The sequence below is a fragment of the Rattus rattus genome, chromosome 14, assembly GCF_011064425.1.
Source record: "Rattus rattus isolate New Zealand chromosome 14, Rrattus_CSIRO_v1, whole genome shotgun sequence".
NCBI classification, from domain to species: Eukaryota; Metazoa; Chordata; class Mammalia; order Rodentia; family Muridae; genus Rattus; species Rattus rattus.
In genome coordinates this window covers 26,165,765-26,182,480 of record NC_046167.1, presented here as the reverse complement: position 1 = coordinate 26,182,480, position 16,716 = coordinate 26,165,765, and the positions used below count along the sequence as shown (strand labels likewise).

General features: G+C 44.3%; 1 protein-coding gene across 1 annotated transcript in view; it reads right to left on the bottom strand.

Moving 5' to 3' along the window:
* Heatr1 (HEAT repeat containing 1) overlaps positions 1–16,716 on the bottom strand; it is a 40,686-nt gene that overhangs the window by 1,988 nt on the left and 21,982 nt on the right. The window contains 19 exon segments of the mRNA XM_032885299.1: positions 682–840; positions 1,349–1,503; positions 2,011–2,179; positions 2,262–2,366; positions 2,501–2,635; positions 2,783–2,941; positions 3,814–3,964; positions 4,612–4,904; positions 5,614–5,754; positions 6,572–6,695; positions 7,085–7,131; positions 9,294–9,454; positions 9,983–10,109; positions 10,847–11,077; positions 11,940–12,068; positions 13,264–13,385; positions 13,480–13,598; positions 14,218–14,361; positions 14,499–14,602. Of these exon segments, the coding sequence (XP_032741190.1) occupies positions 682–840; positions 1,349–1,503; positions 2,011–2,179; positions 2,262–2,366; positions 2,501–2,635; positions 2,783–2,941; positions 3,814–3,964; positions 4,612–4,904; positions 5,614–5,754; positions 6,572–6,695; positions 7,085–7,131; positions 9,294–9,454; positions 9,983–10,109; positions 10,847–11,077; positions 11,940–12,068; positions 13,264–13,385; positions 13,480–13,598; positions 14,218–14,361; positions 14,499–14,602 (2,775 nt within the window).

The following is a 16,716-nucleotide window of genomic DNA, read 5'->3' as shown; positions in this document are numbered from 1 at the left end:
GAAGTCCTCTGTGCATACACCAGTATCCCTTATGTCGGCGCAGTGACATAAAAACATGACCTGGAGTTTTTACTGCTTGAGACTTAGAGGTATTTAGAAAGCATTTTAATGCTTATGCCCACTGTACCTAGGGCACTGTGAAATATAGCTATTTATGAGAACCTACAGATTCTGTGTGTGTGTGTGTGTGTGGTGGCTGTGTGTGTGCGCACGCACTCGTGTGCACATGCATCTGAAGGTCAGAGGCCAATCTCAAGTGTTGCTGTTCAGGTGCCACCACCTTAATTGTTTTCAGCCTGTGTGTCATCTCTGCATGTCACTCGCAGATGCATGCCAGCATGCTGGCTTTATTTTAACACTTAAACGATTATTTTCTATTTTATGTGCACTGGTATCTTGCCTGAGTGTGTCTGAGTAAGGTGGTCTGATCCACTGCAACTGGAGCCCTAGAGAGTTGTGAGCCACCATGTGGGTACTGGTTATCCTCTGGAAGAACAGCCAATTCCCGACTGTCCCCAGCATGTGGCTTTGTACGTGAGTTCTGGAGATCAAACTTTATTTATATGCTTGCACAACAAGCACTTCATCAACTGAGCCATCTTCCCAGCCCAAGAATTCTTTATAAAAGCTGTAATTGTATATTACACAGTATGTTAGGCCTCACTCCCTCACAGTCCTCACCTTAGGGGAAGAGTCTCTTGTCTTCAGCAGAATCTGGTAGTTCAGGGGTTTCCACATGGAGTCGTCTGCCATGGCCACTGAGAACTGTGCGATGCAGGGCACCAGGTGCTTTGTCACCCGTTCCTGAAATCTGTCTTCTCCTCCTAGCCTGTTTTCCAGCTAGGAAGAAAGACACATGGGCTGTCAGCCATAGGCCACATTTCCTCTGTGCCTGAAAACATCCCTAGTGTGTGTTTCACCATCTTTCATAGCATTAACAGGCTCACAAAGTAAGCCTCACTAACCCTGTCTAGGGCCAACTTCTCTCTGGAGCTCAAATAGCTGTAAAAGCCCTTAGCACCAGCCTCTCCCTCTGGAAGACTGGGGTGGTGGCACTTTCCCATGGGAGTAGCCATGCTCAGTGAAGCGCCTTTGACAATAGGTAACATACCTTTCCACTGCCAGTGAGACCTTATTCTTTCCTTTAGAGAAAATCCCAAGTAAAACTCAATGAACTCCACGATAAAGACAAGTCAAACCATGGAAATCCATTTTTGAGTAACACTTCCTTAAAGGATCCCTCTCCTTAAAAACACCTCATGACAAAGCCTTGAAGCTCCCATGCAGCACACAGAAACATGCAGAGACCGATCCAGGAGCCTCAGTGACAGGCCGTCCAATGGGTTACCTGATCCACCAGGGGCATCATCAAGGCTTCCGCTCTCTCTTTACTCATGAAATTCTGGGTGTCAAACAGGAAGATCTTATACAAGCAGTTCAAGATAAACTGCAGCAACAAGCAGCACTTCTCGGGGTCATGCTCCGAGTCAAAAAAGGCTTCGTCTGTACGCAGGGAAAGAGTACAAGTGCGGAACACTAAGTCCTGGTGCTTACAGACACTGTCACAAGTATAACAGGGAGACTGGGAATTACTTAGAAGCTATAAAAGGCAGAACACAGAACAATGGCCTCCAGAGACGGGGCTCTCCTTCAGAGCTAAGACTTTGATGCTTAAGTTGGGCAAGGTCAGTCACTTCAGCTAATTATTAGCAGAGGATAGACCAACCCAAACCTGGGGACGGAACCCACGACCTTACTTAGTCAAAGAAGCACTCTGACAGTGGGCTGTCTCCAGCCCCAAATCTACTCTTACACAGTTACTACCAATAGTAAGTAATAATGCCCATTTTACCCTTCTCCTTTGTCAATTGATTATTTGTTCTAACATAACAGAAAATATTAAAAATTCATCATCCTTAGACCAAGGACCATAAAGTCTTTTCTAGGTCTTGTGCTAACTGTCTGTCAGACACACGGACAAGGGTGCCTCAGCGCAAAAGAGCTACTAACCTGTTTTGGAGATGTTTACTTGGTTCAAGGTATCTGCAAAAGGTTTCACCAAGTGGCCAGCAAACAGAGTGAAAAGGCCTTTTAACTTCTCAGCAATGCAGTCGGCCAGATTGTAAAATGTCAGCAGCCTGTCCTTCGGGGCATCTTCTGTCTTGGCCCAATCAAACAGCTACAACCATGAGAGAACAGTGACATCATCTACTCATCCTGCTACTGACAGTGAGCAAAACATGCAAGCAAGAAAGGCTCACCTTGAAGAAGAGAGGCCTGAATGTGACCTCTGAAAGCTTCACCACCATGGCTACTAGACAGTCAATGATCCAACTTTCTGTTTTCCCAACTTCCTCTAGATCATCCTGAAAACAAAGGAACTACTTAGCACAGACTAAATGCTTTGGCAAGGACAAATGCTACACTGTTAATTTTTATCTGGCTCTTGCACAGATAGGGAATGGCAGTTCCAGGGCATGGGGAGTGGGAACCAGCTCACCTCTGAGTGCTGTGCCCGGAAGTCCAGGGCTTCCAGGAAGAAGGTGGTCAGCTGAGACTGGTGAGATAAGAGCTCTTCCTTCTTCATGACCCCAATGTGCTCTTGCAAGATGCTCATAAATGGGCCCATGAGGTTCTAGCAAGAATACAGCAGAGAATATGTTTGCCTTGTCTTAGAGCTCAGTGCATCCTCACAGAAGTGAATGATGTTATGCTCCCAGAAGTGGACATTAAACATTTCAGTACCACCTTCCCTCTCCAAAGTTCAACAGTTAACACCCACCTTCCAGTTCTTCTGGATCTGCTTGAAAGTTTTGCTAATGGCTGGCAGGAGGACTCGAGGCGAGAGCCCGGTAGCCAGGGTCTTTTTAAGAGAAGTCAGGCGGATGTTAGCCTGTGAGGCAGAACCCATTTCACTAGTGATTTTCTCTAGGTGAATCACCTGCAGGACATGAAAAACAGTGACTGAGGGCACTGGACGGTGCTGGCAACCACACTCACAAAAAGGCTTGGAGATGGCATGCAGCCAGCTCAAATGCCAGAGCAAATAATTCCTTTAAAGCAAACTATCTGCAGATAAACCTGAGTAGATGACTCTCCTAGGCATGGGAGCTGATGCAGGTGAATGACAAGCAAGCGCAGAAGCACAAAGGCCCCTCAGCCTGACCGTTTTCCTACAACTCATGTTTTTGTTCACTAAGAGCCGTTGAGGAAGACTCCATCAGCCTAACCCCCTTCCATTAGACAGCAACTTTGAGCCCTGGCTGTAGACAGTGAATGTCAGTCACTAGCACCATGGCAGTCAAATGCAGCTTCACACGGCAGTAATCACAAACCAGAGCACTAGTAACCGGTCAAGGAGGACGACTTTCATGGGTAGTGTTCTGACAGGCAACTGCTCACGTAAATGAAGGCCACTACACAAAATACCTTACAGTTCAAGAAACTTTCCCATCAAAAGCACAGCCATGCTACTTTCCAAAACTACAGTAGGCAACTCTTCCCGCCCTTCCTCACAGATGTAAGGTAAGTGAAGTGGTACATCACACACAGCTGAAAGACCCGATTTTGCCTGTTGGTTCCATGATGAACCAAAAATGACAATGGAAGAAAAGAGATATATTCAACAAACCATGATTTTGTTTCTGAACAGAGTGTTTTTCTATTTGTTGACCTATGTTGGGAAACAAAAAAATCACGTAATGAATCACAGAAAAGCAAGGAAGGAGTAAAGAGCCGAGCCAGGGAAGACTGAATGGTAAAACTGTTTCCCTGCCCACCCTGGGTAGCAAACATAGTCAACTAAACTCCCACCTGGGTCAGAAGACCTTCAGGTAGGGGCTGATGAAGTCACGGCAGAGTCTCAACGACTTTGTGCAGGGCAGCCAGGGCACTGAGCAGGCAGACCTCACTGCGGACCAACTCACTGGTGCTCTTTATGGCTGTCAGCAGCGAAGGCATCAGGCTGGCAAAAAGGAACAAGTGCATTAGAGCGGCTTCAAGCCACAAACACACACTATGGAAGGGAGCTGGGGCATAAAGAAAACAGCAGCCAGCTGTGTTTGCTAAACACTGTAACCCCCAGTGTGCAGAACACTGCCTGTACACTTTCTACCACTCCACCCAAGAAATCCTTGGTGCCAACAGGGCTGCCACATGGTGACTGAAAAAGAATGTTCTTCAATGGCTGAACATGTGCTAGATGTCAGGGTTGTGTACAAAGCTCAACAAGACCTATAAAGAGAAACATGGGGGTGGTTAGGATATGCCCCTGTATCATAGATGACGGAGCTTTAGGATAAGTAACTGGCCACAGCTGCATGGCAGGCTATGGTCAGAGGCAACAGCAGAATTAGGAGCATCTAGCTTCCCCCTGCACAGCAAATGCTGCTCTGGACAGGATTCGTAATAGGGAATTACACCACTGCTTCCTGAGCACAGTGACTCCGAACATCACCAAACAACGCCTGAAGGTCACAGGAATGGTGCATTTTCCAGAGCAAAGAAAAGATTGATTCTTTCCCGTCTATTTTCATTTACTTTCTAGTTAAGAAGCCAAAAGTCCGGAAGGCGCTCCCCCTTTCTCTGCTGCATGGCTCCTGTTCCAGGTACCTGGGTAGCTGGGGAATGGCCAGCGCTTCCAGAGTGGAGGTCACCTCTGCTATGCAGAGCAGGGCGCTTCCCAGGACATTTTTCTCCTCCTTCTTCTCCGGTGCTATCAGCTTTACTGCAGTGCTCAGAACTGGTATGAAAGGCTCTCGGTTCTGTGCCCCAAAGTTCTTGCACAGGAGTTTCAGGGTGTACAGCGCTGTCTGTCTGTTAATCGCTTGTTCTTCTTCTGCCTCCTTTTTCTTATGTTGCACAATGGCCAGAAGGACTGGCACCAGTTTGAGAAAGCGGTGAACCTGAAGAAAAGGTGGCCAAAAACCGTAATCAGAGCTACAAGAAGGGCCGGTCTCCTCTCCCATCTCCCCTGCTTGGGTCTGAGTCCCACACCACACGACCACACTCTAGCGACTGTTCCCCCCCAGTCCCCAGGGCAGAGAAGCTGGCTAGGGCCTTGGTCTACCATGGAGCTCCAGCTCCAGACTTCTGTTCATTGTTGACTTTTGAGATAGGGCCTCACTCAGCCGTCCAGATTGACCCTGAACTCACTATACAGCCTAGACAGGCCATGAACTTGACATCCTCTTGCTTGGTCTCCTAGTCTATCTGCCTTTCTTACTGCTAAGCATAAGTTGTGTGACCGACCTCTGATCTAAACACAGCATCCATGAGAAAAGAGCAAAACCTGTTTCAGCTAAGGGCTGCATGGGTCACAGCAAGCACAGGTGCCTTAGGAATTCCATCCTCAGATTTTAACACAGCTGTAGCACGAGAATCAACAGCATGCGTCTGTGTCTGTGTCTGTCTCTCTGTGTGTGTCTGTCTCTGTGTGTGTGTGTGTGTGTCTGTGGTGTGTGTCTGTCTGTCTCTCTCTCTCTCTCTCTCTCTCATCACACACAGTATGCCAGCCCAGACAGTAAGAGCCTTCCACTTAGGTGGTGTGCCAGAGAACTGTGGGAGAGCTAAACGAGCAGAGGAGGTCACGCGGGTTTGCAGGAGGGTCCTCACCATTTTCTTCTTCCAGAATGTGCTGTGCTGGAGCTTGTTATTCAGAAGGTCCAGAGCTTTCCTCCGCACAGATGGCAGGGGGTTGCCCACCAGCCCTTTAATCACAGAGATGAATGTTTCTGTGGGCAGCAAGGCATTGACCTACAGAGAAGGGAACACAAAAGGAAAAGGAGAAGCTCAACCCTGTTAAGATAGACTTTACGATTTTGACAGAAAGCGTATCTATGTAGCCCAGACTAGCCTTGAGTTCAGATTTGAGTGCTGGGTTTCGCAAGTTACCATGCCCAGCTCAGACTCTTATTATAAACCCTGAGGTGCTGGACACCTTCATACATGCTCTCTCAACGTAGTTCTACAATAGCTCTTGGACAGTTATTACTAATCACAAATAAAACCAAAACAGGGGTGGAGAGATGGCTCAGCTCTGACTGCTCTTCCAGAGGTCTGAGTTCAAATCCCAGCAACCACATGGTGGCTCACAACCATCTGTAAGGGAATCTGATGCCCTCTACTGGTGTTTCTGAAGACAGCTACAGTGTACTCAAATACATAAAATAAATAAATTTTAAAAAAATTAAAAAATAAAACACTAAAAGGAAGTAAACTACTCTAGGCCATGTCCTAATTTCAAGGCCAATCATGTATTGATTACATCTAATTGGCCTTTTTATATTATCCCACTTCAATAACAAAGAACATTACATATACATGATCAACCATTAAATTCATCACATTTATTGAGGCACATGGTCTCATCATTGGTAGGGAAATACTTGCTTTCCAGAAAAGTTTGTTTTTAGACATTAAGAGACTTGAATAAGAAAAACATGAGTTTTCTTATATCAAGAAAAGTTATTACTAAGTGTATTGTTAATGCGGAAGTTTGAGTTAAATAATTTTACAATGGCATAAAAAGTAGTAACACACATGGTAATTAAGGAGAGAAACGAAAGCCTACCTTATCCAGCATGTCGTAAGCTTTGCTGAGCAGTGCTCGCCAAAACTTCCCAGTCAGTTTGTCTGCGTTCTTTTCCATGGAGTGCGCTACTGTGTTAATATAGCCCAGAACTGTTTCTAGCAAACTGAAAGAGACACATTCAGAAAAGGCAATTTAGTAAAGTATTGCAGACTTACTTCAGAAGTTCCAGGAGGAAAAGGAGAAGAGGGACCAGCACTGGTTATCCTCTGCTTGGAAAACCAGTCCACAGTCTTCACTCTGCCTTGGAGCAAAGTATCAGCAAAGAAACAAACTTAACAGATTTGCTTTCAGAGACAAAATGTCTGCAGCAAGAATAAGGAAGCCGGGTGCAAAGCGGCAGTGAATGTGGCCAGACTGTGTGCATCTGTCATGTTCATATTTCTGATTCCTTTGCAAGTTGGATTATTCCCACGACGTACATAAATAAATAAATAAATAAATAAATAAATAAATAAATAAATAAATAAATAATAAATAAATAAATAAGCATACCTCTGTTCAAGTCCGTGTAGGCTCTCAGGACCACCACTCTCAACAACCTAGGAATTAAAGAAGCTCCATGAGCACAGTGTGGAGAAACCTAGCGTTCTAGTTGTCTCGGTCCAGTGATATATACTGTTCCTCGGTAGAAACACTCAATCACTTTCCTTTATTGATACATAATTATGCCCATTGTTTCTTCACATAGAATGAATACTTCCCCTTACCCAAAATGCTTGATGAGACCTATTCCAATTTTGAATCTTTTATTTTGGAAAGTTTGCAAATAATGATAGTGAGGATCGGACATGTGTTTAAACATGACATGACCGTATAGCCTAAAGGTTTTCACGCCATGTTTCATGTGCTTCTGTTTTGACCGTGACCTGACTGACACATGAGGTCGGGTGTGTGGTTTTCCGCCTATGCTGTTAAGTGAGGGGTTTGAAATGGTTTTACAGTCTGGTATTTTGAAGCATTCCTGCCAGGTTAGTCAGGGATGCTCTCCTGCACTAATACGGCTTGAGAGCATCTTTATGAGTCTCTTAGGCATCTGGGCAAGCTTGTCTAGCTTACTCGCCTCTCTGACCCTTTCTGAAGTGGCTGCCTGTGCACACACACACTACCGCCACTGCACGGCCGGGCCCTTGCCTCTCTCGGCAGCAACAGTTTTGCCATTTCTGCCACTTGGATGAACAGCAAAGCAGCTTCCCATTTAGCCCACGCTTCTTGCTTTGCTCACCAAGGCATTTGAGTCCTATCAAGTATTAAGCAGCCGTTTGTGGTTCCGAATGGAAACCGATGAGCTCACTTGTGAGCTGCAATGTTCTGTGTCTGCAGCTTTCCTTCTGCTTGTTTATGGCGGCCTTTTGTTGACCCACGATTTGAAAAATTATTTCTTCTTTGCTCACAACACTGTTCTCCTAGATTTCCTTTGAAAAAAGCTCTAGCTGTTGCTTTTCACATCAAAGTTTTTATTCTAGCTAAAATTGATGTACATGGTGTGAAAGCAGACTCACTTTCCCCATAAATAGAACACACCATGCCAGCATTGGTCCTTAAGTGTACTTTCTTTGTGCCTTTGTAAACCATCTGCCACTCTCCCCCTCCACCTAGGTGTGCTCTCAGCCTGCTGGTCAGTCACAGTGACCTTCTGATCGCTCTTCCTCTACCACTTGGCTGAGCCCTCAGCACAGCAACATCATTTTAAAAGAAGTTAACTGGGGAAGTGTATGCACGTCTATGTTAATCTAGAATCTTTGAACAGTTGAGTTTTAAAAAAAACAAAAAAAAAACAATTTACTTGGCGCGCGCGCGCGCGTGTGTGTGTGTGTGTGTGTGTGTGTGTGTGTGTGTGTGTGTGTGTGTGACTATCACAGAAGAAGTATAGAGGTCAGAGGACAGCTTGCAGGAATGGGTATCTCTTGCCCTGTGGGTCCCAGGAATTAAACTCAGGTCATCAGGCTTGACAGGAAGGGTATAACTCACAGCCCAACAGTGTATCTTTGTATACATGAACACTGTCTCTGTTTCATAATATTCTTGCCAACGTTTCATTAGGCTGAATTTTCAATACCTCATTTATGTTGTATTGCTTATGAAGATTTTTCCCTATAATTTAAAATTAGTGACGTTTTATAATGTGAAGGTGGCTGGCACACTGAGGAAGCTGCAGAGCTAATGGCTAGGTCTAATAGACTGCTGACTCTCTTTCCCTGATTCTCACTCTATTTCTTAGCTTGCACAGAAGTGATGACCGAAGGTGCCTGTGTTCCTGACTTCTGGAGAGGTGTCGACACCTCATCCTTGATATAAACCACAGTTTCCTAAGAGAGCTTCCTCAGGTGGCTGTGTTGTTCACAATCTTCCCCCAGAACCAGGTGATTTATCCACTCCGCTGGCCGACACTGGACTGTTAGCAGTTTGGGGCTGGCATGAACAATGCTATCCTCTATTTGCCTTGAAATGACTGGTGATGTGCATGCTCCCGTGCTTCCACGGGGTCTATACTGCCTGAGAACGAAATCACTGGGTCCCGGCTCTGGCAGACAGTGTCCAACAGTCTGCACGGTGAAGTGCACTGTTTTGTCACTCTCTTTCAAGGCACACCTCACATTTTTACAAGACATTTGGTGACCTATTTTTCTGTGAGTCTAAGACACTGTTCTTTAGCAAAAACAAGATCAGTTTTTATCATAAACATGCTTAAAGAACATATTACCTTTTTGAGGAAATGATTGGAAGCCAGGAGTTGGGCCATGAAGGACACTGACAAATATTTAAAATGCCGAAGCTGCTTGCTTGTGTGAGTGTCCACCTTAAAAACTGGTAACATTTCATCCTGCACTTCAATCTTAGCAGATACTGCCTTAGAGGTGGCTTCTGAAAAACAGCAACAGAACAGGGAACTTTATCCATCTCCAATCTCCAACGACTAACCTGTACAGTGTACACGGGGAGCATGGTGAGCAGGATGCCATCTCACAGAGAACTGTGCTGGGCTCAGACACCAGACTTTTCCTTAGCCAAAGCAGTGAGCAGTGAGGGAAGCACCCACCCCACAGGCCTGAAAAGAGCCAATCAATCAAAGCAGAAGATATAACAACACGGGAAAGTGGAGACGATCAGACATTCTAGATCTGGACTGAGGTCCTGAGGGCTGGAGCCCAGAGGCTAAAGGAGGGCATCTCCACTCAAAATGCTCGTCTAAAAGCTGGAGATATGTATCTCAGAACTTTAAACTTCAGATATAGCTAATAGAGTGTTACAGGTACAGTGGTCAGGGGTCTCTGATGAACTTAACATCCACAGTTCATCTACGGATGTACTAGGTTCCAAGGACATCCTCAATCCTGTCTGCTCTGCTGCAGCTCTCAGTTTAATGGTAGCCCACACCTGACCAGGGCTTACCTTCCTTTTCCTCTGGCAGTTTTTCTAGGTACTGGAGGATATGCATCAAGCTCTGGACCTGATGCTGGACACTGAATTCACAGCAGACTGAAATCCAGAACTCGGTATCTGCCTCTAAAATAGCATCCTATTTGGAAAGAAGGAGAAAGGTGACTACACTGCCTAACAAGTCCATCAGTGAGCACAAATTAAGGACACACCCAGAACACATCCTGCAGCACCACGTGCCTTGCCCTGGAGCTGTCAGCAGATAAGGAAGCTATGAATCCCTTCAGTAATTCAAAACCCTACAGTGATTCAAAGAACCTCGCACAGGAGCTCTGGCCAGCCCTCCCCTCACACAGTGCCTCCACAGGCAGACTGCAGAGATCCCGTTTCAATGCCCCTCTCTGCTGGCCTTAAAACAGAATCACCGGAGGGCTCCAGACCCATTTCTTAGAAAAAGCCAAGGGCCCTTAGAAGATGTTTTGTTGCTATTTAAAGATGTTCTGGGTTGCTGGGCAGGGGTGGCACCCACTTTTAATCTCAGAAATCAGGAGGCAGTGGCAAGTGGATCTCTGTGGAGGCAGCCAAGGCTACAGAGTGAGCTTCAGGTAGGTCAAGGATACACAGAGAAATCCTGTCTCGAAAAACAAACGACAAAAGGTGTTCTGGGTCTACACACTCTGAAAGCTTTAAAAGTCAAACAACAAAACAAAACAAAACAAACAAACAAAAAAAAGAAACAAGAAACAATCTTGAAAAAGCTTGTGGGCGAGCACTGTCAAACTGCACACACAGCAGTGCTAGCCCTATACGTAAGCTGACCAGCATCACAAAGCCCATGTGACCCCAGCCCATTCCCTAACACCCCAATATTCTGACCTTTTCTCCATAAGCAGCCACCAGCACTGTTTTAGTGACGTACTGTTCAAAAAGCAAGGCGAGGAGAATCCACAGGAATTTTTCTGCACCCAGTGTGTTGATAAGCTGAACGAGGATGGGCAGGCGCCGGTGCTCTGGCACATGTGGCAGTGCATCCACAAACACGCCGATGATTTTCACCACAATCTCCTCAACATTTCTAGTGACTTCTATAGAGTCTCCATTATCAGACTGCAAGAGAACAGACAGGGATTGGAGGAGGCACAAATAACCTTCAAAACCAGCTTTCAGAGGGATTAGGTCTCTCAGTGAAAACTCAGCGAGTGTCTTATCTTGGCTCTTCCGTACTTCTGTATAAATCGTGCCCTCCCTTTTGTTGGTTCAAATCCTGTTTCTTCTCAATTTTTCTGGTTGTTCTAGACCACGTAGATGTTTCCTTACTCTAGACTCTTAAGCATTTACTTCTTCATTTGGCAAATAATGTATGTATGTATACAGAAACATACTTTAGGCATTCACCCTATAGCTGCCAATGTATTGAACACAGAAAGCACCAATCTAAAACCAAGAATAAATAAAAGGAGACAGCGTGAATCTATTTTATCCCCAGAACAGTTAAAAATATGGCAAATGATATTCTCAAGTGTGCGTGTGGGGTAACAGAGGCTAGAAGTTACTTTCACATCGTGTGCTTGTCTCCACCTGATAAAGACAAGTCCTGGCTCTCAGACCATGCTTAGAAAACTTCTGTCAATTTGCATGCTAATGGATTTGACATTGTAGTTATAAAAGTTCCTATCTCATTTTTTCTTTATTGTACTCTCAATCTAAAAGCTTCAATATCAAATTGTAGAACAGTCACTTTACTCACTGGAAGGTCAAACGCTCCCACAGCACATTACTGTAGTTCAGTGAAACCAGACTTACATATCTGATGGTATAACAGAATATGTGATTAACTTGTGAGCCCATTTGCTGACTTCAGCACTGTGGAGCTCTGGACAAAGAAGAACCTAAGTCTTCCAAACTGGAATTTACATGAAAATGTACAAACTAAAAATAGTAACAACAATGGTGGCATGCAGCAGCTTACCTGAATAAGTGCTGGGATGACCATTTTCACAGTCTTGCTAATAACTTGAAAGCTATAAGCATCATCTAGGCGCATGACATTGGCTCCCATGAATGTAAAAATAGACATAATGTTGTGAAGAACTTTATCCTGAAATAAAGTACAATTATCACCATTTTTCCCTTTCAAATACCAAAGAGTTATTTTTAAAAATCAATAAAAAATAGAACTATCCTTCCTCAAGAACAGGCAAAGGCTAGGACTAGGGCTATAGTTCAACAGCAGAGCACCTGCTCAGCATGCACAGGGACTTAAGGCTAATGCCCTACCCCACCGGAAATAAAAACAAGCAAAAAGAATGTAAAATAAAAATGGGGGGCTGGGGATTTAGCTCAGTGGTAGAGCCGCTTGCCCAGGAAGCGCAAGGCCCTGGGTTCGGGTCCCAGTTCAAAAAAAAAAAAAAAAAAAAAAAAAAAAAGAAAACTAATAAAGTATTTAAAAAAAAAAAAAAAAATGGGCAGACTCCCCCTTGCTGGGTGCAGTACTGGATGGGCCAATCGGGGCAGGGCAGGAGAGCTCTCCCTGATGGTGTGCAAGTGAGAGAGCTGGTGGGCCGACCAGCTCAGATACCTCTGAGGCCCAGATCCAGGTCTTTGAATTGGTCCACCCAACATCTACCCCATCAACAAACTATCAGTGTGTGTGAAGGGGCCAGTCCTGCAGATACAAAAGTGTAGGGTCTCTGTGACACAGGCCAACAATAGAAGATATTCCAGTGAGGAGTCCCAGTGAGGATCCACTATTGACAGTGTAGCAAAAACTATAGGCCTCAACCAGACCAATGAGTCATTGAAATGAACATTTGTAAGCAAAGAAGTGTGGACAGAAGAGACACACTATAGCCTTGCGAGTCTGTCTGTCTGTTTGGCTGTCTTTCTTTCTTTCTTTCTTTCTTTCTTTCCTTCCTTCCTTCCTTCCTTCCTTCCTTCCTTCCTTCCTTCCTTCCTTTTTTGCTCTTGTTTACTTCGTATCTTCTGGGAATTGGCAAGCTAGTCTTCTTGGAGAGTTACAGGATGTCAGATAATATATGAAGGGCTAACCACACATTGTCCAGCTGAAGCTTCGCCACATCTCAGTGAGAAAAATTACTATTATTTTTACTTTACTGACTGAAGCTTCTTCTTTTTTCTTTCCCCAACACTGGGAATCATACTAGGTCTTACATTTGCCAGGCAAAAGCTCTACTGCTGAGCCTCAAACTTCTGCCTAATGAATTTAAATCCGCACACACCAACGCACGCACTGAAGAGACCTGAAACGGCCACTCGAGTCTTCTTTGACTTACCGGAAATATGCCAGCAACAGTACCCAACAGCAGCAGGGCATGGTGGTGAGTCTGCGGCATCTCCGAGAGGCGGATGCACTGCACTATCAGCTCCACATTGAACTTCTCCTCATCCACAACATCTACAGTGGAGGGGGAGGAGGAAGTCTGAGTGGCTGACGCACTCATGTGCAAAGCAGGCGGTGCCTTCCTGGCCTCCTGTCCCCAAGCACATACCTTTAGGTATTCTGCCACCGTCTGGGGACAGTTTTTGGCAGATGTTGAGCAAACAACTCAGAATTAACTGCTTAGTGTACTCCATGTTCCCCTGCTCTGACGACAACGGCTCTAAACACCTTCAGGAACCCCAGAAGAGAAATGATGAGTAATTCAGAAGTTAATACAGTCACATTGTTCAGAAACTATTCAATAAGGAATAAAGAAAATACTATTACTAAACATAGTTTAATAGATTTCTAACTCTGGTTTCCCACGTAGCCAAGTACACCTAATGATTTTTCCCCCCACAAATTACGCATTTCCTACTAACCTACTTGTAGTCTTCTAACAATGTGGAGAATCACTGTACTTTTCTAATGACAACAGACTCCTCAGCGCAGTGGTAAACTCTGAAGTTACGTTTTCTAATAATTTATAACGAAAATTTAGCAGGTGTCACACAGCATCCTTAAAATACAAGTGACAGTGGCTAAGATATGGCACTGTAAGTTAAGTAGGAAAGCAGGTAGAGCAATGAGGCCAGCTTCTGCACGACCCAGGAAGAAAGAAGTCAGCTTAGGAAATCCATAATGGGTTACTAAACCCAGTCTTCAGTATTTCAACTACAGTTCTTTAACTTGCTTTATTGGTTAGATGATCTGAACAAGAAAAGTATCCCCAAAAGACAAGGATAAATTAACACTGGCACATTTTTACCACCTTATTGTCTCACTGACCAAATCCAAGTGCCATTACCTTGACAGCAAGTTAAAGAGAGTCGGAATCAGTATCTGAGGGCATTTGAGCTTCTTTTTGTGCTGCAACAGCTCCAGGATGAGGGTGACTCTTTGCCAGTAAGGGCCCTCCACTTCTTGGACAGCTTCTACATCTTGTGACTTTCTGGGAGACAGAGAAGACGAAGTTGACAATGTAAACACTATCACAGCTGTTTATGCAAAACTGGTGAGTAGAAACCACAACTACAGCCTGAGCCTGGGGAACAAGACCAGACCCCTTAGTGTGTTCAAAGCACTTACTTTTGTTGCATTTTCTGCCTTCTCGTTTGCTGAATTGTGCCCAAAGATTTAGCTTTATCTCGTGGCTCCAGTTCTATTCTGATTTGTTCAGCATCGACAGAAATCTGAAATATTGAAATAATGGCAAGTAATGTAATTCACTGGAACAAGATTACAGCAATAGTTGTAATTCTAAACTATCAACTTTAAAGTAAAACAAGAGAGTTGGGTGGGGGTGGCATATACCTTTTATTCCAGCACTCAGGAGGCAGAGGCAGGTGGATCTCTGAGTTCAAGGCCAGCCAGAACTCCACAGTAGAAACCCTGTCTCAAAAATCCAATAGACAGACAAACAGACAGACAGACATTGCTGCAATAAACATAACTGCACAAGTCAATAAAAGCATTTCAGTCCACATTTATGTCATTATGCCACTTGAAGCCTGCCCATTCCCCAAACACAAATGACTCCTTATGCATTATCTAGGATGTCCTCAAGTACTACGTTGAATAGATTCCTATGGTATTTACTTGCCGTCACTAAGTTCAGACATATGTACAATATTACTCACACTGCCTAACAATCAAGGCCAAGCTCATCTTTAGCTGATATGGCATGTTTGAAAATATGTCTTCTTTGGTTTATCTGTTTTTGGATTTTTAGAGATAGAGCCTCAGTATGAAGCCCAGGCTGGCCTTAAATTTGTGATCCTACTGCCTCATCTTCCAAGTGGTGGAATTAAAGTGTGCATCAACCTATGGTTTGCAAATATTTCATGTGCACACTAGTTTACTATTTACTGAGATGGAAAGGGAATAATTTAGAATTACATGCTCCTTCTTACAACCTCTTAACTGTCTTATGAAATTATCATATGAAAGAATGTCATATGAAAGAAATGTCTCTTTTGGGCTGGATCTCAATTTAACAGAATTAAATTGTCATTGTATTTAAAGTCTGTTAAAATATTATCTACTATGATTTTAATTATCCCCATTTCTTTACAAATAAAAATAAAGGAAAGTTGTCCCATAAAAAGGGACAAAAGGGGACAAACTCTTTAACTAAAGCTAGAAATGCCATCCTGGATCTGCGGCTGCAGGCCCTTTCCCTATATGATGTTGTTACTTTACAAAAAAAAGCAGGAGGAATAAGGGTTCCAACCAAAGCCAACACCACATTTGCCAACATGGCTTTAGCTTGAAGGTTCCCTTTAACTGAGCCCTCTTGCTAGCACACACTGGCTAGGGGATCCTGGTCTGTGAAAGGCCTCTTCTTCTAAGTACGGCGTGGTACCACTTCTCCAACACAGCATCTGACAGTTCCACATTCAGCCTTCAGTGTGGAAAACCTGGCTCCACATGCCAAGGCAGACATCCTCACCAAATGGGAAAGGTTCACAGATTCACAGTCCCAGAGAGTCTTTAGGGATGGGTACAATCAAGGAATCTTTTTTCAAAAGTTTTGAAATTATAAGTAAATATTTGGATTCAATTCAAAGAAAATAACTATAAAATATATTTGTGAGACATTCATTAAAACACAACTGTGGACTGAGTAGTAAATGGAATCAAGGGATTACGATCAATCTTTTCAGGTATGTTGTAGTTATGTTAGACAATGGCCATTTTTAAAAGGTGAAAAGGTAAGAAGTGCACAGGGATGGAAATTAAACATTCTAGACTTGCCATAGAGTACTTCCTTCCGCAAAGAAAAAGCCATTCAAGATTGAGAGCTAAATCTGGACACTAGACCCTCACCATCATCAAGTTACATACTTTATGTGTATGGGTTTGCTGATGTACCTCTGTGTACCACCTACATGCCTGGTGTTGGCACAAGAAGATGCGCTGGAACTAGAGTTGCGGATCCTGCGAGCAGCAACGTGCGTGCTGGGAATCAGAGCCAGGTCCCCTCCTGAAGAGCAACAAGTACTCTCAACCACTGCAGCCCTCTCTGCAGCTCAGACTTCCATTGTTCTTACTGTTACATACACTGTGTCTGCTGTGTGTGTACACATGCGTGTGTGTGTGTGTGTGTGTGTGTGTGTGTGTGTGTGTGTGTGTGTGCATGCATGTGGAGATCCAACAAAGACAGGGAATCTTCCCTGACTGCTCTTCACCGTAATTTTTGAGGCGAGGTCTCTTACCTGAACTCGGAGCCCAACTACACAGCTAGTCTAACTAGCAGCTTGCTCTAAAGATCCTGTTTTTGTCTTCTAAGCGCTGGAACTACAGG